At 47.6% G+C, this 21,662-nt stretch overlaps 1 protein-coding gene across 2 annotated transcripts in view; it reads right to left on the bottom strand.

The window, feature by feature from the left end:
- Positions 1–1,431: 1,431 nt before the first annotated feature.
- Positions 1,432–21,662, bottom strand: part of LOC125706565 (UPF0606 protein KIAA1549L-like) — a 35,740-nt gene continuing 15,509 nt past the window's right edge. Inside the window, exons 7-23 of one of the 2 annotated variants that reach the window (XM_048973298.1) lie at positions 21,353–21,521; positions 20,466–20,525; positions 19,855–20,006; positions 19,516–19,687; positions 18,610–18,761; positions 18,488–18,523; positions 16,104–16,279; positions 14,012–14,130; positions 12,757–12,878; positions 11,567–11,754; positions 10,798–10,930; positions 9,591–9,956; positions 6,661–6,752; positions 6,356–6,501; positions 5,818–5,960; positions 4,774–4,847; positions 1,432–4,657 (exon numbers count right to left, since the gene is read on the bottom strand). In XM_048973298.1, the coding sequence (XP_048829255.1) occupies positions 4,818–4,847; positions 5,818–5,960; positions 6,356–6,501; positions 6,661–6,752; positions 9,591–9,956; positions 10,798–10,930; positions 11,567–11,754; positions 12,757–12,878; positions 14,012–14,130; positions 16,104–16,279; positions 18,488–18,523; positions 18,610–18,761; positions 19,516–19,687; positions 19,855–20,006; positions 20,466–20,525; positions 21,353–21,521 (2,256 nt within the window). In that variant the 3' untranslated portion in view covers positions 1,432–4,657; positions 4,774–4,817. The remainder of the gene's footprint in view (positions 4,658–4,773; positions 4,848–5,817; positions 5,961–6,355; positions 6,502–6,660; positions 6,753–9,590; positions 9,957–10,797; positions 10,931–11,566; positions 11,755–12,756; positions 12,879–14,011; positions 14,131–16,103; positions 16,280–18,487; positions 18,524–18,609; positions 18,762–19,515; positions 19,688–19,854; positions 20,007–20,465; positions 20,526–21,352; positions 21,522–21,662) is intronic. The other variant, XM_048973297.1, reaches the window with a different exon arrangement.

The raw sequence follows: 21,662 nt of genomic DNA, 5'->3' as shown, positions 1-21,662 counted from the left end.
TCCTGTAAATGCCATCTTTCATGTTATTTTCCTGAACAAACAGCAGAAGCATTGTTCTGTTAGCACGGGACATGACCCTCAGCTGACTTAAAACACAAATTAGAAGGACCGGCCAAAAAGACAGCAACGGTAAATATCTACAAGAATCGTCTGTAAAGCAGACTGTTCCGATAGAGGCCTGCATTCCCAATCACCTAATCAGGTGACGTACAGTGTTTGGGTCAACAGCCTGTATGTTCCATTTGAATAAGCTCCATTAATTAAAGTGTGCAGTGGTGAGTTCTGTAAGAGGAATTCAGTGCAAGTGAACAAGTAAGTAATGTAAGACAATAAGCAAACAGCAAACAGGAGCGGCTGAACAAATGACAAATGGAGAGACAAGAGAAATGAGTGTCTTTCCTGCCTGAACTGGGGACGGAGAGTGGTGGTTATACAGTAGTATAGGCCGTTTATGGGAACAAAGCAGATCAAGGGTTAAGGAGATTTACACAGAGCTCGCTTCCTGCCACAACCACGCCGGTGGGTGACAAAGCTACATTTTCACCTGCGGGGGCCTTTGAGTATGTTGGGAAGAATAATGAAAAGCTCATCACAGGAGCACATCTGAGCACAGTCCAAGCGCACAGATGCATGTTGTAGGTACATGCACAGATGCATGTTGTATATTTATATTCATATATGTTTTTGTCAGTTTTTTTAATTGAGAAATGTTTCCATGGTGAAAAATAGGAGCAGGAATCTACCAGCTTTACTAGGGACAGCTAACCAAAGACGGCAATAGCCATTCCTGTAGTGAGTATTTCCCCAGGCATCAGTGTTTCAATCATCATTCATCCTACCTGGTCATGTGGCCTGAAGAAGAGTTTGTTTAGCGTCAGCCATTTCAAGTAAGACAGTGGGTAGATCTTGCAAACATGTTTGTTTGTTCAGCCCTCATCCACTTGTCAGAAACGAACAGCCAGATACTCTGCAGAGCCGAATCTCGCACTATGGATCGACTCCTAAGACCGGTAGGACTGGCAGCTTGGGGGCGCTGTGTGGTTCAGTATGTTAGGCTGCTGCACCCGCGATCAGAAGGTCACCGGTTCAAATCCCAAGGTTGGCAGAGTCACTGTTGGGCCCCTTAGCGAGGCCCTTAACCCCCAACTGCTCCAGGGCCTGTCTGACCCCTCATTCTCCATAAATGTACGTCACTTGTACGTACACAATATAAGTATCAGCTAAATGAATAATAATGTAAATGATGCCAGTGGAGTGACTTCTAATGACACTGCAGTGCTGTCATCCCCGTTCACCTGTTCCTCTCATTCCTGGTTTTCCGTCACCCACCTATGAAACAAACCAGACGACCAGCCTTACCATGACTTTTGCCATGACAACACTGCAGTTTCACCATGTGCCTGCATGTGCAATTCAAAGCCGACACCGAGCCGAGATCTACTGGTTTATTTCGAAACATACAACTCAACAGTGAAGTCTTATTCGCACGAATGAAACTGGTCAACATCTAGAAAACGAAAGAGGTTCTCAATTTACAGTACATACGATGGCTGTAAAGTGGCAAGTTTAAACATCAGCAAAAGAACGACCATGCCAGACACCAACGGGTATCGGAACACTTAATTTCAAGTAAATCCATTTTTCTCATTTACACATATTCACATATTATGGGTTGGAAATTCCTCCCCAAGGCTGTGAAAACACAAGTACTATACAACATCCCAGTAAAATGCAGATGTTTCAGGGAAAGCAATGTGGCGTGCAGAAAGGGGTGGAGAGGCATCCTTTGGCTGGTTGTCTGAACATGAGAGCACTTTTTGATGTTCTTACTGATATACCCTGGGGCTCATCCCTGTAGCTCCACCTAAAGGATGGAGCAGGAGCCTTGTGTGGTATTGCGCACATCCAGAGCTACAGCCTGCAATACTGGCAAAATCCAGAATGCAAAAAAAAGTGCATCCATAAATCAAAAAAATAAATGAATAAAATCATGTGCTACTCATACAGAACAGTTCTACCAGAACGTTCTATGGTTATTGTGAGTCCAGACAGAGACGAACACCATCATAAAACAGCAGGGTAAGTACAGACATCTGGGGGCAGGTGGATTAATACGTCTGTCACGATTGCCGTGCCACTCAGTGACGCTCTTTGCCAGAATCTGATGTGTCTATTTTTACGCACTGCACAATTGAAGGAGTACACTCTCTGGGGGTTCAGGCTTTGGAAACTCATTGCTGTAAGGGATTGTGTTTCAGATTTATTTTAAATCCTTAAAAATAAGTAAATTTAACAATACTTGCATTGATTTTGCAGATTATGTTTTTAATCTGAAGAAATTCTGTCATACTCAAAAACACCAAACCGAATCGATGAATCTACCTCCAACTCAGAACCTTTGTCCCTTCTGACCTGTCTCTCCACTTGCACACACCATAATCTTCTATCCTCAGGTCACACTAACCAACCATAACTAAGCCTAACCTTCCCTGATTCATCAAAATCTCATCACCATAGCCTGCTTTTCCCGGCTGACTAAATCACCAGCACTCCCTACGTCGTCCAGACCGATGCTCCCGAGATAAAGTGCATTTCAGTAGATTCATCAATGAGTCACAGTACGATTTAACAACAAAATAAACTTTCACAAAAGACCTTCGCAGTTCGCTGTAACTGAAGTAGTGCCTCACTGTAAGAATTATGGGTGTTCTAGCCTGTCAAAAACATACTATACCACACTTACAAAAAGCCCTTAGATCAAGGAGTCCATCATTACATGCATCAAAAGCATATTCTTCTCCAAGATACATGCCAGCTGCTTGAAAATATGTAATTTATGGCAGACGGTCCACTTTGTGATGAAGACCTTTAGATATCACCCTTTTATTGTTGCTAAAAATCTCAGCTTGCACCAGCAGAGATGTGGACTGTTTGAGCTGCTACCTTCTGAGCTGAAACCAGGATCACATTAGCAGTTGGTTCACGAGACATTGCAAGGCATCTCTGAAGAAACGCGTTTAGGTTAAAAAAAAAATCTGCCTGTCAGATGTTTCCAGATGTTTCAGCTCAGTATTTATTCCCGCAGTGTTTTAAATATAAAAACGTTTATGATCATATATATTACAATGTGTACAATTTTTTAGAAATTTGAAACCTTTCAAAGTGACCTGATGTGAGTATAGTCTGCTTATTCAAACAGAGTTTTTTAAATAGACTTGAGACGTTCAGCAGATGCCTGAACGTTGATAAGACATGGCTTAGTTAAGCATGGGACCATGAAGCATCTCCGCACTTACATCCAAGGTGTAAACGGAAAAAAAAAGGGAACAATCTGTAATAAGAAAGTCACCTTCAGACTATCCTGCTTCAGAAGAGAGAAAAAGCTCAAAGACTTCCTGCAGATCCCATGTCATGTGCAGGACAGATCTGGCCCTCCTGAATCGGGCCCCGGAGTGCTAAGCAGTCTAGGTCCCCCAGAAGCTGAACACGCACGTGAAACACGCAGAAGCACGGGGTATATACAGAGAGAGAGAGCCACCGATAACGACCAAGGAACATGGCGTCTGCAAGCTTCATCCCAACCCCATCCGCATCACGGCACAATACCGACTCGATAAAGACACGCAACTGCTCACCAAACTGTAGCGAACGCCAGAATCGGGCCACAGAGGAAAGAGGCAGCTCGCCAGTGTTCGAAAGCGCTGAGGGATTCGATTATCCTCATTTTGGTTTTACACAGTTTAAGTGATAACTAATCTTATCACAGATAATCTGGTCTTGAATGGTACACCTCAGCAGTGTACTCTGGACGGTATATCAACCCACGAACCCGGGTAGCCAGTTAATGAAACATAAATTGAGCTACTGAGGAAGAGGGTGCTTTGAATGACTGGTTAATATAAACTGTGCTGGAGTGTGACGTGTTTATCACACGCGGCTCTATGGCCATTTAAAAACACGTGTGAAGCATCAGACCACGTTTTTCTATAAACAGCTGCACACCTCCGCTGCAGGCTGCGGGTAACTCCTCACACATGTACACCGCACACAGCACTTTGCATCTCACAGTTAGACGTAACCAGAACACCTTCAGCCCCCAACGTAACTCCAGGTTCCCTCCTGTCCATTTCCAGCGGAGAATATTCCAGAAGACGGACCCCCCCATCTTGCACCCATTCCGTGAGGTACGTCTGCTCGTGATTCTGATCGGGCGGCATCGAGAGCCCCACTTTCAGTCGCAGAGACTTCTTTAGTTAGTTAAAACTTCACATAATGAAAATAAAAAAGAAAAAGGTTTTAAAATAAAACTTTAATTGTAGATCCAGAGACCTCCGAGGTCGTTCAGTGAGGAGAGTTTCAGGCGCTTCTATGGGCAGCCCTGCCCTGCCTGAGTAAGACGGCCATATTCAGGTCCTCGATCCCATCCCATCGCAGGGAGCACAGACCCAGGGCTCAAGTGCGTCTATTTGCTTCACGGTGACTGTGGTGTCCTCCTAGTGAAGGTCCTGTCCAGGATTGCAGTGGAAGCTCTGCCTGGCAGACAGAACAAGAGGCGGCTGGGTGGCAGGGTCTCCACACATCCTGGCAGGACCCCTAGAGGCGAGAACGGTACCAATGTCATCGCGGCTCCCATTGGCAGCCACCTGTGCTCAGTCGCCTGGGTCAGCAGATCGAAAAGAGGCATCCGAACAGCTTATTATAAGACGATCAGCGTTCCGCAATCTCAGCGGGCAGGCCAGCGATTGGCCGTATTCCGGCATCTACTCAACCTACCTGCTGCTTGGGTGAACCCACACCAATCCTCTGGGGAATCCCTCTCAGCAGATAGTTTCCAAGTGACACTGATTCTGTAAAAGACGCACAGACACACAAGCCCAAGATCTCATTAATACATACGTGAGACTCTGTAGGCATATTAAGGACTGAGGCCACAGTGGCGGCTATAACAGAGAAGGGATGCTTTAAATAATAGGGTTCAATTAAATGCTCTAAGGGTTAATTGATTTCTGTTATTAATTTTAAGTAAAAAACGCTACTCATAAAAATACGTTTGCGGAGGTAGACGTTAACTAGGTATATGTAGATGGTTTCCAGGGAGAGTGATGTGATGTTGTGGGGTGTAATGATTATTAACCTGGCTCATTCATCCAAATAACATAAAAATATGAATAAATGCCTGGCACCATATGACTCTTTTTGCAAATATATGGTGCTACGCATTAGCAAGATACACAGCGTTAGCACTTATGTGCCCAGAGAACGTTTGTCAGGGAGTGGTAAACAATGTTTAACATATCCTGATGATGAGTGATACGCCGCTTTAGTAATAAGAGCGACTCCTCAGCTTTTGCGGTTTGGGCTGTGAATCTCCTGCCTGTTTAACGAATATCAACAGGTACCTCCAGGCTTTTATTAATGCAGAAAAGATTAAGCCAAAGCAATGATGAGTAACTGCACTCTCACACAAGAAGAGTCACAGCACTCGCCACGGCGGCTTCAGTCTAGACAAGAGAACACTCTCACACGAGATGAGTCACAGCCCCTTTTATGAGTCACACCTCTCTAACACCAGACGAGTCACAGCGCTCTCACGCAAGATGAATTGCAGCACTTTCATGAGTCACTGCAATCTCACACAAGACAAATCAAAGTGCTCTCACACAAGATGAGTCACAGCACATTCATGAGTCACTGCACTTTCATACAAGATGAGTCAAAGTACACGGAAGTGAAGGGAAGTCAATGAACCCAAAGAAACGGCACCGCAATGCTGCTCATATGGGAGCCGGCCGGCGTGTGGTAAGTGGCGCCGCTTACTGAGCCAGCCCACTGGCGAGGGAGGTCCTCTGGCTCCGGGGGGTATGACATCCAGGACGGACTCCTGTAAGAAGTGGGGGGTGTGGCTGCAGAGTAGCCTGAGCAGCAGGGCCGGCTGGCATAAACTGCTGTGATTGGGTTTCCTGTGGATGATTGACAGTGAAAAGGCCAATTCAGATGGAGCTTTTTGGGGTGTCTAAGCCACACATTTCACCTTAGCGTATGTTTGGACTGGGCAGGGAAACAGGAGTACCCAGAGGAAACCCCATGAAGACATTGGGAGAACATGCAAACTCTACACATGTGAAGCAAGGCAGAGACTTGAACCTCAGTCCCAGAGGTGTGTGGGAACAGTCCTAACCACTGCGCTGCCCATTATTGTTCCTGTGATTGGCAGATGAATACGAGCTGATTTTTTTTTTTAATGACATAATCATAAAGGACCGAAATTTTCTGATCCAAATCCCTACTATCTGATCTAAGAGCCGTTATGTATCTCTGCAGATCAGAACAATACTGGACTGCAAACCAGAGTCACCTGAGTAATTTGCTGCATGCTGATCGACGGCGGCTCCAGGTAGAGGTGACCGACTCATGGGCACACGGACGCTGTCGTACACACTGTGCATGTCTGCCATGGAGCATTCCGAGGACCTGGCCTTGGGCCCGATGTCCGAGGTTGAACTGGGGTAAAAAAATGGTCAAGTTAAATGCAATATTGTCTTCATGCCACTAGGGGGACCACAGCACCAAAAAGCTATAGGTAACGTTGATAAAATTGTACTGGGTTAGACAATGTTCCTGAAGTCCTATAAGTACGTGAGGAGTTATAAAGACTCATACCGCAGCAGCGAAGCCCCAGGAGTGTGCCCTGTCCGAGGGGGTACAGGGGGGGGCGCCATAGCCATGTCAGGCAGCTGGGTGAAGCGGAAAGCCTTCATGGAGTGGAGAAAAAGAGGAACAAAAGTGAGTTCAGAGATTATGGGGATTACATAGAACACCACCCTACTGAAGTCAGGGATTCAGTGTCAGTGCACAGAACACCACCCTACCGAAGTCAGGGATTCAGTACCAGTGTATAGAACACCACCCTACCAAAGTCAAGGATTCGATGTCAGTGCACAGAACACCACCCTACCGAAATCAGGGATTCTGTGTCAGTGCACAGAACACCACCCTACCAAAGTCAAGGATTCAATACCAGTGTATAGAACACCACCCTACCGAAGTCAGGGATTCGGTGTCAGTGCACAGAACACCACCCTACCAAAGTCAGGGATTCAGTACCAGTGTATAGAACACCACCCTACCAAAGTCAAGGATTCGATGTCAGTGCACAGAACACCACCCTACCAAAGTCAGGGATTCAGTGTTAGTGCACAGAACACCACCCTACCGAAGTCAGGGATTCTGTACCAGTGTGTAGAACACCACCCTACCAAAGTCAGGGATTCAGGACCAGTGTATAGAACACCATCCTACCAAAGTCAGGGATTCGATGTCAGTGCACAGAACACCACTCTACCAAAGTCAGGGATTCGATGTCAGTGCACAGAACACCACCCTACCAAAGTCAGGGATTCAGTACCAGTGTGTAGAACACCACCCTACCAAAGTCAGGGATTCGATGTCAGTGCACAGAACATCACCCTACCAAAGTCAGGGATTCCATGTCAGTGCACAGAACACCACCCTACCAGTCAGGGATTCAGTACCAGTGTGTAGAACACCACCCTACCAAAGTCAGGGATTCGATGTCAGTGCACAGAACACCACCCTACCAAAGTCAGGGATTCAGTACCAGTGTGTAGAACACCACCCTACCAAAGTCAGGGATTCGATGTCAGTGCACAGAACACCACCCTACCAAAGTCAGGGATTCGATGTCAGTGCACAGAACACCACCCTACCAAAGTCAGGGATTCAGTACCAGTGTGTAGAACACCACCCTACCAAAGTCAGGGATTCGATGTCAGTGCACAGAACACCACCCTACCAAAGTCAGGGATTCAGTACCAGTGTGTAGAACACCACCCTACCAAAGTCAGGGATTCAGTGTTACTGCACAGAACACCACCCTACCAAAGTCAGGGATTCAGTGTTACTGCACAGAACACCACCCTACCAAAGTCAGGGATTCGATGTCAGTGCACAGAACACCACCCTACCAAAGTCAGGGATTCAGTACCAGTGTGTAGAACACCACCCTACCAAAGTCAGGGATTCGATGTCAGTGCACAGAACACCACCCTACCAAAGTCAGGGATTCAGTGTTACTGCACAGAACACCACCCTACCAAAGTCAGGGATTCAGTGTTACTGCACAGAACACCACCCTACCAAAGTCAGGGATTCAGTGTTACTGCACAGAACATCACCCTACCAAAGTCAGGGATTCAGTACCAGTGTATAGAACATCACCCTACCAAAGTCAGGGATTCAGTACCAGTGTATAGAACATCACCCTACCAAAGTCAGGGATTCAGTACCAGTGTATAGAACATCACCCTACCAAAGTCAGGGATTCAGTACCAGTGTATAGAACATCACCCTACCAAAGTCAGGGATTCAGTACCAGTGTATAGAACATCACCCTACCAAAGTCAGGGATTCAGTGGCAGGACAACTGTGATAATATGACATAACCATATCTGAAAACAGCATATTATGCATTCTTATTCACCACAAGGAGTAGTAAACATCACATAATCAACATATGCTATATTTACTAACATTAACACAAATTTGCTTACAGTTAACATGATGATGACCAACTTAAATCTTTATGAAGCCAATGAGCCAGCAGGCTAAATTGATCACTTGTGTTGCTAAGCAGCTGGTTTTCTGTGTGAATTTCACCCAACGTCAGACAAGACACCTTCACTCACAGTCTGCCACCTTCCGCTGAACACCCAGTGTAGCTGGCACATTTAAAAACAGTCACAGTTGCATCTGCTGAAGAATCTCCTTGCTTTAAGGTATAGATACTCTACTGCTAGACCAAACATATTCTGGTGTTTGTGCTGTAAAACTGAAAATAAAAATATGAACTTAAAGCCCATGTAGAGCCCCTTAAGACTGCCAACCCAGTGTGTTGTTATGGAAACACCAAGAGCTCACAGAAGGTATTGTGTGTGAATTCTGTAAGGCCCACAGACAACACAGCTCATGTGGTGTTGTACTATTCACACTTGGCTAGAATCACAAGAAGATTGATAAGGTAATTTTATTAATTGGCAACAAAAATGAGACACCTGTGATCTCTCTACCTCTCTCTTTCTCTCTCCTTCACATTCATCCACTCATGTTTGGAGGGAGTTGTCCTTTACCAAAGGCATGACATGAAATGGTAAATATTGCAAAAAAAAAAAAAAAGTTCATTTGTGTTTTTCTGTTTGTAATCGAACTGGTAAATGACACATGGGAATTTTCTGCTGTTTGGCCAGGAATAGGTCATACCTATCCAGTCAGTCACTCAGAAGGTCATTCACTCTGTTACTCAGCCATTCATGCAGTCACACATTTGCTCAGCCATTCATGCAGTCACTCAGCCATTCATGCAGTCACACATTTACTCACCATTCATGCAGTCACTGGGCAGATCATTCACTGTCACTCAGTATGTCCTTCACTCAGTCACTCAGCCATTCTTGCAGTCACTCAGCAAATCATTCACTCTGCTACTCAGCAGGTCTGTCACTCAGCTAGTTGTCCTGTCAGATAGACAGATGACAGAGGCGGAATCCAGAGACCCGAAAAGCCGAGGCGCTCACAGGCTTTGGGAGGCTGCAGGGGAACAGGTCGAGCGCGTAGGCCGGGGCCCAGTGCAGCTCTCCACAGGGCCGGGCAATGGAGCCCGGGGCGCTGGTCACCACCTCGGAGCCCGGGCCGGGCCGTGAGTGGGTCACATGGGGCCCCTGGGGGCCATGGGGACGGCCTCCACCCGTGGAATGGCCGGACGAGGCCAAGGTGAAGGCCTCATCCAGAAGCAGGTGCATCTGCTGTCGCACCTCATCGATGGAGGGCTGGGAGCTCAAGGTGGACGCCTCAGAGTGGCCGGCGAGCGGCGGCCCCCCCGCGTATCCCATCAGCCCCATCAGGCGGTCGATGTCGGTCTCCTCCAGCAGCTCCGGCTCCGTCTAAGACACATGTGCAGCCAGGCACGTGTGCGTGCAGGTATTGCACACGAACGTGCGCACAGACAGCGCACACGGGTGCACAGTCAGCGCACACAGACACACAGAACCACAAACACAGTCAGCGCAGACAGTCATTGCATATGGACACACAGACACACACACACACACACACGGACATCCGTACGGACACATGCATGAACATGGGCATGGACAGCAGACACAGACACACACACACGTACACGGTCAGAACACAGACACACATACAAACACACACACTGACGCAGACTCACACACGGACAGCATACACAGACGAACACACACACACACACACACACAGATGGATGCATAGGCACCCCCCAGCACGCACACATGCATGCACACACACCCAGATGGCCACATATATAGAGCGAGAGGAAGAGAGAGATTTTGCTCTTTTAATTTCTGTTGCCTTTACGTTTGAATCGCTGCATGTTGCCAGTCATTCGCAGGTGCACAGCTCCTGTCCGAATCGCAGAGCAGCCCGGATGAGAAAGTGGCGTCACACAGGCACGGCCCATTCAGCTCTACGCACCCCCACACCCAGACACCTCAACCCCCCAGGAGCTTGAGGGCATACTGGGTAAAACACGTTGCTGATTGGCTGTGGGATCTGTGACGTTACTGGTTCGGAATTAACTAAGCATGGTTTAGAGAAGAAGGAAAAAGATAAGAAAAGCCAGGCAAATTCTCTCTCTCCTGCCCTGCCCCCCCCCTCTTGGTCATCTCCCCCTTTCTTTGGTCCATGCCCTTCCAGCGTTGGGGTGACGGCCCAGTGTAAGCGTAGCTGGCGGGCTGCTCTTACGTCATAGCCGCTGTTGCGGATGCCCCGTCCGCCGCGGTCCCCCAACACCAGCAGATCCATCTCATTGGTGCCGGGGCTGGGGCTGCTCAGAGACTGCCGGCTTCGGTACGTGGGGTTCCTCAGCTGGGAGCACCTGCGGGCAGGCCATCTTCATCACCACCACCACTATCATCATCAACATCATCATCGCCTTCTTCACATACTGGCTTTATGGGCAGGCCATCTTCATCGCCACCAACATTATGATCATCATCACCTTCTTCATATACTGCCAATGCTGGCTTTACAGGCAGGCCATCTTCATCACCACCACCACTATCGTCATCAACATCATCATCATCACCACCATCATGAAGAGCTTCACATTCTGCCACCGCTGGCTTTACAGGCAGGCCATCTTCATCACCACCAGCATTATCATCACCTCCATCATCATTGACGTCCTGGTACAATTTCATATTTACATTTTTATTTTTTCAGCTGATGCTTTTAACTGGGGGGGTGGAGTGCCTGCCTGCCTGTCTGTCTGTCTGCTTGTCTGTCTGTCTGCTTGTCTGTCTGTCTGTCTGTCTGAATTTTACCTTAAATTAGACTGGAAACAAACATTTGCAGCAGCACAACTCCTGAATGGTTCTGAGTGTTAATACGTCTCACATCCAGATTAGCTGTAGCACGCCCCCCCCATTCACGATGGTCTGCTATGCTGTCCTGCCCGGCCTGTGTTTACAAACACAAAGTCAGACTCAAACACGCGCTGCGCTGCTCTCACCTCGCACTGGACTTGACGTATGTGGATCCCTGATTGGCATCCAGCGGCGCCCTCTGGTGGCCGTGAGCCCTGGAGCGGCCACTGCTCTCCACAGCGGGTAAGTCGCAGTGAGCTCTCTGCTTGGCCTTGAGACGCAGCTTGTTCCTATAGCGCTCAATGTCTGACTTCTGCTTCAGGGCCATGTTCACCTGCACATGTGGGGTTTACGCTCGCTAAAGCACTTAATCCCTCTTCACCCGGGAGGTCATCATGAATATCCTGCCATTACCGATGGTAAACACTGCAAATCCGTCTCTGCACTGTACGGGGGACCATGCTGTAAGGTGAACGGCTCAGCGAAACACCAATGGCAGGACAGGAGTGTGAACGAAAAGCCCTGAACTACTGAAAACAAGAGGCCGGGTTTCTCTTTAGTACCACTGCATTAACCCAGCAAGGACAAGACCAAGAGTCACTGTAAATACATGGAGGAAAAGGGCTACTGATAATATTAAGCATTTATTTATTTTATCTGTTTGTTTGTCTGTATGCTTGTTTGGTATTTTATTTCCCTAGCTTTTTTCAGTATGATCCATTCTTGTATTTTTACATTTTTTTGTATTATTTACGTACAAGCACAAAGTGTGCTGTATTTGCAAGTCCAGTGTCACAGGTTCTTAAGCAACTTTAAAGGTCAATAACTGACATTTGTTGTCTGACGCTGTCATGTATTGCTCATATAATCACTCTTATTTAGTAAAACTGATAAATGCCGGGATCATGTCTACTTGTTTGCACTATGTATGCTGCCTTTGCACTTTCTTCTGCATGGTTTGTTAGTTTGCACTTTACATTTACTGCTGTATGAACCAGAAGTTCCCCAGAAAATCAATAAAGTTCATCTTATGTTATTTGATATGCTTCTGGGGGAGCCAGTGGGCAGCACTCCTGCCTCACACCTCCAGGGTTGGGGATTGTGTGCGAGCATGGTCAATTTGCATGCTCTCCCAGTGTCGTATGACATATCTGAATATCATTTTTTTTTCCATCCTGAATGGCTCAAAGTGTGTGGTCTGTAATGTGGTCTGTGACGGGCTGGGGACCAGCTGCCTCGTACCCTCTGCTTCCTGAGACAGGTGAGTATGTAGCTATAATAATGTGAGAGTAATGAAGCACTAATGTGAAACGCCAGTAGCGGTCAACAATCTCACCTCCCCATTAAGGATGCTGGAGTCCTGGCTGCGGTCTGAGGAGGGCGGGTGCGAACAGCTCTGCGGGGGGGGCGCCGGCTGAACAGAGACCAGCTGCAGGGAGCCTGAGGAGTCGTAGGGATCTGCGAGATATCAGCGTGCGTGTTCAGGGCAGCTACACGCGGCTAGAGGGAGAAGATGCTGAACACCTGTGCGCTCAGCGGGGGCTCCGACAGCACAGTTAATGCCCCGTGACACAGGACACCAACAAATCACTAAACAAATGTGTACACGCTGCAAGTAGCCATGGGACAGGTCAAAGTAAGAGTTAACCAAAGGGCACAGAGCCCGGTAGCAAATGAAGAACTCCTGCACACTATTATTACTATTGCTATATTATTACTACTACTACTACTAGTTAAGACATGCTGTCCAGAATACCTGCACACACACAGTCAAAGGAGTGACTACATGCTGAACGTCATTATTATTACAGAATACCTGCACACACGCAGTCAGGGGAGTGACTACATGCTGAACGTCATTATTATTACAGAATACCTGCACACACACAGTCAGGGGAGTGACTACATGCTGAACGTCATTATTAGTACAGAATACCTGCACACTTACAGTCAGGGGGTTGATTATACACAGTACATTACTATCATTACTACAGAATACCTGTACAGTCACCGTCAGAGAAGTGACTAGACACAGAACACTATTATTATAACTACAGAATACCTGCATTCTCATAGTCAGGGGACTGACTACAAACAGGATATTATCATCATTACTATAGAATACCTGCACATTCACATTCAGGGGAGTGACTACCTGCAGGAAATTATTATAATTTGTTTCTCTTTTAGGATTTTGCTTGCCTGCTGTCACGTGTTGTCTATGCTGCAGCCAGTACTGTCATTGTGAGATAATGGTGTTTCAGGTTATATTCCCTGTTCTCATTGTGTAATGACAGGTATAAAATGTTATGTTGATTTCCGTGGGATGTACAGTGCTGTGAAAAAGAATCCCTCCAAATTCCCCCTTCAGAATACCTGCACATTCACAGCCATGGGAGTGAGTTCATGTATGACAATACTGTTAGTCTATTATTATTATTATCATTATTATTATTATTATTAGTAGTAGTAGTAGTAGTAGTAGTATTATTGTTATTATTATTATTATTATTGTTATTATTATTATTTCAGTGATTGTCGTTGTTGTTCTGTCATTAAATGATTAAGTACAATGTGTATCAAAGGCTCACCAGTCCTCTTGGGTGCTTCTTCTCGGGGGGGCTTTTGCTGGGCTGGGACCCTCTGCGCTGATGTGGCCCTGCAGGAGTTGGCCTTCCCTGATTCGCTGCTGATGACGGAACCGTCCTCGCTGTAACCACAGCAACAGAAGAGGCGCTGAGCTGTGTGGTATCCGACCCCCCCCCACCTCCCCCATTAATGTCCCCGGTACAGCCTGTTATCCTGACACATGCCCACAGTGAACACAACCGAATACATTTACATGCAGTTAAATACACAAATAAACAGATGTGATTATATATCAGGAAATAATAATTTGTGCAGGAGCCAATGGCCGCCTCCATCTCCACGGAAACCATAGAGGCTGCTCCTATACCTTCAGGGTTCACAGATTCACATAGCCTCCCACACAGGATTAAAAAAAACACTGAATTCAGAAAGACTAAAAACACAACAGAAGACAGATCCACATTTATTGTAGGATTTTTATATCAAGGTTGTCAGACTTAAACAGGCTTTTAAAGTTAGATAAACCAAGCTGTCCTGCGTGTTTCACTTACATTTCTTAAGGCTGATCTATGTACCGACAGTCTGCCAGTTCATTTATTTAAGATATTTATTTAGTAAAGTAAATAAGTGAATGGGAACTCATGCTAGGGTACTGATTTTAGGAACCAATTGTCTGCTAAAGGCCTGAAACTGCTTGCCTTTATACTCACATTCTAACCAAGCAGGAGACATGATTTCCGGAATTGAGGTCAACTGAGGTCTATTCCAGAATCTGGGATATTCATTACATATATTCGGTAATTTAGGACATACGAGGTATATTCCGGAAACCAGGATAATCAATGTTTATTCCCCGACCGAAATGTCAATAATCACTTGAGTACCTAAGAGAATATTCACTGAGGCTGAGACCAGCCTCCCCTGAGCTTGTGTATCTATTCAAATAGATGTTTTTCTTGTAAAAATTTGGCTTATTTTCTTTCAAAGACAAACTGAACACAGAAAGATGTAGGCCACATAACTTCAGTCTGATACAACCCACCCTCACGGGGTCATTAAAGGCCATCAAAGCAGTGTCACATGATGTTATGTCAGGATCATGTGATACACACTTCTGTCTCGTCAAGGTCAATAAGTATCACTTCCTCGGTTCCAATACAGCAGAAAGCCATCCAGGGTTTTGTGTAACAATCCATGTCCTCCAAGTTGATCTGCATCCAGTCGTGCTTCCCAAGCTCCTCAGGGTTAAGGCTAACTGAGACCATGCCCACTCATGCAAACTCTCCCAGCTTGACCTAGTGCGGATTTAACATGCTGTATTACCACCTAGTAACACCGTGATTTAACCAACACTGACTAGTTGACATGGAAGCCATCAGCCTCTGGTTCTGACATTAAGGAAGGGGCAGCATCACAGTCTATAATAACAAAACTGACTGGTGCAGGAGGACAGATGTGGTGCACACTCGCTAACTACAGTAGCATGCTGCAGTCGGGGGGGGGGGGATTAGGACCTGCTTGGTCGCTAGGCAACCAAGCAAACACACAAGGAAATCGTGGAAGGAGCCCGCTGCTCAGTGACTGATCAATTATACATACGATTGATAAATTATGAACATAGTTAAGGAGACTGAAATGTTTTTTTTCTTTAACAGAAAGGCCATCAAAGCAGTCAGGACTGTTTGAAAATTTGGAATTCATCTTTAACACTGAATCACACCGTGATTCACCATGAAAGAACACATGATGAAAACATGTTATATGGACAAGGTTACAAAGAAACTTTTTTCGATTAAATGTTGATCCAATGAAGTGTCCTGACTGGCAGCAAAAATGCGCTTGAGAGAATTACAATCTGTGACACCAAGACTCAGTTACAGGGAAAAGATCCATTTAAGATTTAAGATTCAGCGTTTACTACTGTGTCAATAACACCTCAAAAGGCGCTTACACATTTCTCGTTTGATAGTGATGCTCCTCCTCTCTTTCAGCTGTCAGCCTCTTATAGATTTCTGCTCTCCCACAAAATGGCTTTCATGACAAATTTGCAGCTTCCAAAAGCCTCGCGGGCTAGAACGATTCTCCGAGTCTCACCTCCTATGGACCTCATTGGGCAGGGTCCTCTTAGACGCAGTTCCATTCTGGTGCAGCAGGGGGCCATCCCGGACAGACAGGGGGAGGACAATGGTTTCCTGGGTAGCGGGAACGGCTTCCTCATTGCCGCCCTGCTGCCCGAGGTGTTGCTTGGCGTAGTCAAACCCTTGCACAGGCTGTGGGGGAAGCACTTATAAAATCATACGTTTCCAGCAGTAGACTGAACATCGTAATACATAAAATCCAACAACCACCCATCCGTGACGCAAACCAAATTCAACACATCTCTAGAATCTCACATCTTCAGCCTTGGGCATCCAAATTTGTGAGAAGTATGGAAGGACTGATGTGTATGAGACGGCTATTCCTCCCTCTGTCCCATTTGTCCCTCAGCGTGACGCTTCATTTGTGTGTCCAACAGTCAGAGATTCTGCTTCTATTCTTAGCAGTTCAGTGAGCATTAAATTAACCTTGAACCAACCTGCTCTATAAGAAGCAAGGTCATCTCCTTGATAAAGGCCACTTTTGTAAGTGCCTTCAGTTTGCTTCTTCGTGTCTCACACATGCCGGCAGCGACTGACCGACACTATCCACTGATCAAGAGAGATGCTGGATTAAGCCCTGAATGCTTCACGTGCTCTTTCCCTATTGGCTGTTAATGTGCCCCAGTGGATTATGGGACAAATGTGGTCTGATCTCCCTCCTGATCTCTGGCCTGCTTGCTGCTCTGACGTCAAAGGGGATAAGATTATCTCAGCACTGAGCATCACAATATCCCCCGGCTACCTAGGACAGGCTACAAATCCGCAGCAAAGACGTCCGGGGTCTCAGCCGTCTGGAGCAGCCCTCAAATCTGCAGCGAAGGTATGTGAGGGCTCAGGACAGGCCACATATCTGCAGCAAATCATGTGGGCCTCAGGACGGGCCGCAAATCCGCAGCAAAGGCATGCGGGGCCTCAGCTGTCCGGGACAGCCCTCAAATCTGCAACAAATATATGTGAGGCCTTAGGGCAGGACGCAAATCCGCAGCAAAGGCATGTGGGCCTCAGGACGGGCCACAAATCCGCAGCAAACTCATGTGGGCCTCAGGATGGGCCGCAAATCTGTAGCAAAGGCATGTGGGCCTCAGGACGGGCCGCAAATCCGCAGCAAAGGCATGTGGGCCTCAGGACGGGCCGCAAATACGCAGCAAACTCATGTGGGCCTCAGGACGGGCCGCAAATCTGTAGCAAAGGCATGTGGGCCTCAGGACGGGCCGCAAATCCGCAGCAAAGGCATGTGGGCCTCAGGATGGGCCGCAAATCTGTAGCAAAGGCATGTGGGCCTCAGGACGGGCCGCAAATCCGCAGCAAAGGCATGTGGGCCTCAGGACGGGCCGCAAATACGCAGCAAACTCATGTGGGCCTCAGGATGGGCCGCAAATCTGTAGCAAAGGCATGTGGGCCTCAGGACGGGCCGCAAATCCGCAGCAAAGGCATGTGGGCCTCAGGACGGGCCGCAAATACGCAGCAAACTCATGTGGGCCTCAGGACGGGCCGCAAATCTGTAGCAAAGGCATGTGGGCCTCAGGACGGGCCGCAAATCCGCAGCAAAGGCATGTGGGCCTCAGGACGGGCCGCAAATACGCAGCAAACTCATGTGGGCCTCAGGACGGGCCGCAAATCTGTAGCAAAGGCATGTGGGCCTCAGGACGGGCCGTAAATCCGCAGCAAAGGCATGCAGGGCCTCAGCCACCTGGGATGGACCGCAAATCCGCAGCAAAGGCACGTCCCACTGACAGACTTGTTCCTCTCACAGATACCTGGTACTCTGTCATCTTACAGGAAGCCTCTGCCCAGGATGCCATAAACTCTGCATTTTCCCTGATACAGCTCAACCAATGTGAAACGTGTAAGCTGTGAGTGGTAGCGCAAGGGGTTGTCATCTCTGATACAGAGTGACACGTTCAGCTGGAAGACAGAAAAGGTTTTATTCTGGCTTCTCTACCAGCGAACTAATCAGGATCACGCTGGAAAAGACAGAGGCTTGTCACTGGTCCACCGCCGGATCACAAGCCTGTCACAGCAAATCCTATAGCCATCGCAATGCACTCACACTCAATGGCATAGGAGAGAGTCTGATATTGGGGGAACACAATTAATCTTTTAAATACAATGGTCTGTTTATTGAGGGGATGAAGCCAAATTAAATATTGGGAGGGACATTCCCCCCCTGTAGGATTCACAGGATTGTAGGTTCAGGGTCTTGGATTGTCATCAGAGTGAGTATCTGTATATATCACGCCCCAAAAAGGCCTGCTTAAAACCACGCTTCCCGAGGCTCATTATAGTTAGTACAAGAACATGAGTCACTCCAGCATCCACCCAATCAGAAATCCGGGGTACCTGGTGGTAGAAACTGGCGTCCCTCCGATACGACGTCTAAACAAGCAAAAAGAAAATCCTGTCAGCAAGGAGAAGCCACAACATTTTGTACTACAATGATCTGTCTGCAGAAAGAGCCACACCTTGGTACGAGGGTTCAGCTCCACCTTAAAATCCCCTCTGTTCCTCCGACACAGCACGGCCGTGATGATGAGGACGATGACCATCACCACGGCGATGGGTACCAGCACCGCAGGGATGATCCAAAGGTTGCTGGGAGGGCTTTTCACCACAGCTGAGGCAGCACATGGCAAATCACATGAGTGAGTACTGCAGCCAATCAGCTTTCATGGAAATGTCTGCCTTCTAACTCGTAATTGGTTAAAGGCTGAAATGTCATACAATCACAGTAAGTATTTAATAAGAGAAGAGTGTTTAACACAGGAATAGTTTAAGTTTATTACTGAATTGGTGATTTTCAGATAATATTACTTAGGTAAAACAGTTAAGCCTTAAAGTATAAAGTCAAATAATTTATGCAACACAATTTACAGGGGTTTGATAGAATCCCTTTCGAGCAGTGTTACACAATCCAGTCCTCAGGCACCGGCAGCAGTCCAGGTTTTTGCTCCCTCCCAGCTCCCTCCCAGGGAGCAAAATTCTGTGTGTATGTATAAAGGTTTGCCTTTATGTGTGTGTGTGTGTGTGTGTGTGTGTGTGTGTGTGTGTGCATGTGTGTGTGTGTGTGTGTGTGTGTGTGTGTGTGTGTGTGTGTGCGCATGCGTTTGTGTGTGTGTGTGTGTGTGTGTGTGTGTGCGCATGTGTGTGTGTGTGTGTGTGTGTGTGTGTGTGTGCATGTGTGTGTGTGTGTGTGTGTGTGTGTGTGTGTGCGCATGCGTTTGTGTGTGTGTGTGTGTGTGTGTGTGTGTGTGCGCATGTGTGTGTGTGTGTGTGTGTGTGTGTGTGTGTGTGTGTGTGTGTGTGTGTGTGTGTGTGTGTGTGTGTGTGCGCATGCGTTTGTGTGCACACAGGGTCTGCAGAGAACGTACGCTCAGCCTGGAGCTGGACAAAATAGCCCAGCGTCAGGGCCATGGTCTGGGAATCCACCGTGTTGAGAATCTTGGCGGCCGAGGTGCCCAGCAGGGGTCGGCCTTCCAGCTGGGCGTAGTAGGTCATCTCAGCGGGGTTTTTAGGCCCTGGGACCCGCCGGACTCCGACCATCTGAACCACAGCACGGAGAAACTCATTAGCTACGGTTACACTTACGGGCTGATCATGTGATCACCACAGACAGCCCCTCCCATGTACCGAAACATCACAGCACTGTGGATATTTACTCAGTTCAACCAAAATATTCCTGTCTTGACCCCCCCCCAGTGCCGGCCCACCTGCACAGTGTATCCCCCTACGGTGGTGGCTCTCCGAAAGCGAGCCCCCTGTTGCTGGGCGACGACAAACAGCTGAGCCAAACGCTGTTCCATTAAGCGGGCAAAGTTCTGATAGCCGCTGTCCAGAGATGAGCTGTCGACGTATTGGAGCACTGCCGGGGGCATTAAGAGACATTACTACTGAACTCCATGAAGGAGTCTGGTCCTTTAGCCCTTCCCATAATCCTGAACCAACCACAATGCAAACAGTAAACTCGGCTGGGAGCAATTCCTCTAGGAATTTACATCTGTTTTAGTAGTGACATGTGATTCAGAGAAATACAGATGTATGGCTGTCGAGGAGTCGACTAGACATAAGTCCAGCTAGGCTGAGCTTCTGACGGACGCCCAGATACAAGAGTCAACAGAACTGGACCAGAAGCCACACAAACAACTTCTAACATCGCAAGAACCTAATAAGACGACATTCAAATCAACAGAGTGCCACACTAAGAGCATTCAGGGAAGAAAGTCAATGTATTCCTGGAACAGACAGAACCGGCTTGTCCTAACTATAAGACATAAATAATATAAGAAAGGACACAGACACAGTCCTGATAGAGGCTAATTACCTGTGATTACCCAGAAGTCCTTGGTGGCTATGGAGGTGTTCAGGTTGTGGTACAGTAATGCTGTAAAGGGGAGAAGAACAAGCCTCAGACAAAGAACAGGGTCCTCTGGAGGGCAGGCGAGATCTGGTCGACCTTCTCGCTAGCAGGGGACAAAACTGTCAGTGACTGAGTGCTTGATGTCACTCAGCATTTACACGTCAGCTGGACCAGCACGGTGTAGTCAGCACAAACATACGCTAAATGTTTACAGCGTCACTGGACTGAACTACCCAGATGAATCCCAGTCTCATCTGTGGTAGAAAAACTGCAAAATAAATGACAGGACGAAATGTACACAGAGAGGAATGAGTCACCGAAAGAAGAGTGTGGTCATGGGAGTAAGATGGTTCACTGAAAGCCCCAAACGCATGAGTATCGCGATGGATTTATCCCTATTAGTAACCTGCATCTGGGGAAGGGTCTCTCCTGCAGAAAATATTTAATATGGTAATTTTGCATGCTATACTAATCAGTCTGGATTGTGAGCCGTCGTTTGTGAATATAAAGTTCAATCACAAATGTAAACAGAAGCAATGAGGTCTCAATTGCAAACTGATGAATGTGGGTCTACAAAATGCCACATGTTCAGAGGTACGTGACACGCGCGTCGCGACAGAGGGAGGCTTGGCGGCGCGCCATTGGCCAGTCTGCTGTCCACATAAGACCTACAGACAGGAGGATTGTGGGTGGCCTGCGAGCTGAGCAGATGCTGCCGCTAATCGACAGAAGGCTGGTGAGAAAATGCGGAGCGAGCGGGAGCAGGACGCAAGGGGCGAGATCGGGCCTCAACAGCGAGGCAGCATCGCTAAGGAGACGGCACGTGTGACTGGAGCCGCGGGGACACCCACGCTCAGCGATGCTCAGCGGAGGGTAGAACAGGAAGTAGCCGACCAGCTCAGCGCTGAGCTGCCCCAGGAGGCCGCTGGCGACGGTGCCGTTGAGGCTCTCGTTGCCATTCCTCACCACGTAGGTCAGTGCCACAGCCTGCGATGACGGCAGCTGCCAGGCGGCCAGGACCTGCAAGGACAGACACACGGCTGGCCAATCAGAGACAGACCATGGGTGGAGGAGGTCTTCAAAAGAGGCAGCCTTCAAAAGAAGCATCTAAAAGCTTCAGAAACAGCTTCAACTCTTTCCATTCTTGCAGGATAGGGCCCA

The sequence above is a fragment of the Brienomyrus brachyistius genome, chromosome 13 (genome assembly GCF_023856365.1).
Source record: "Brienomyrus brachyistius isolate T26 chromosome 13, BBRACH_0.4, whole genome shotgun sequence".
NCBI classification, from domain to species: Eukaryota; Metazoa; Chordata; class Actinopteri; order Osteoglossiformes; family Mormyridae; genus Brienomyrus; species Brienomyrus brachyistius.
The sequence above is the reverse complement of the archived record's forward strand: the minus strand, read 5'-3'. Positions and strand labels throughout refer to the sequence as shown.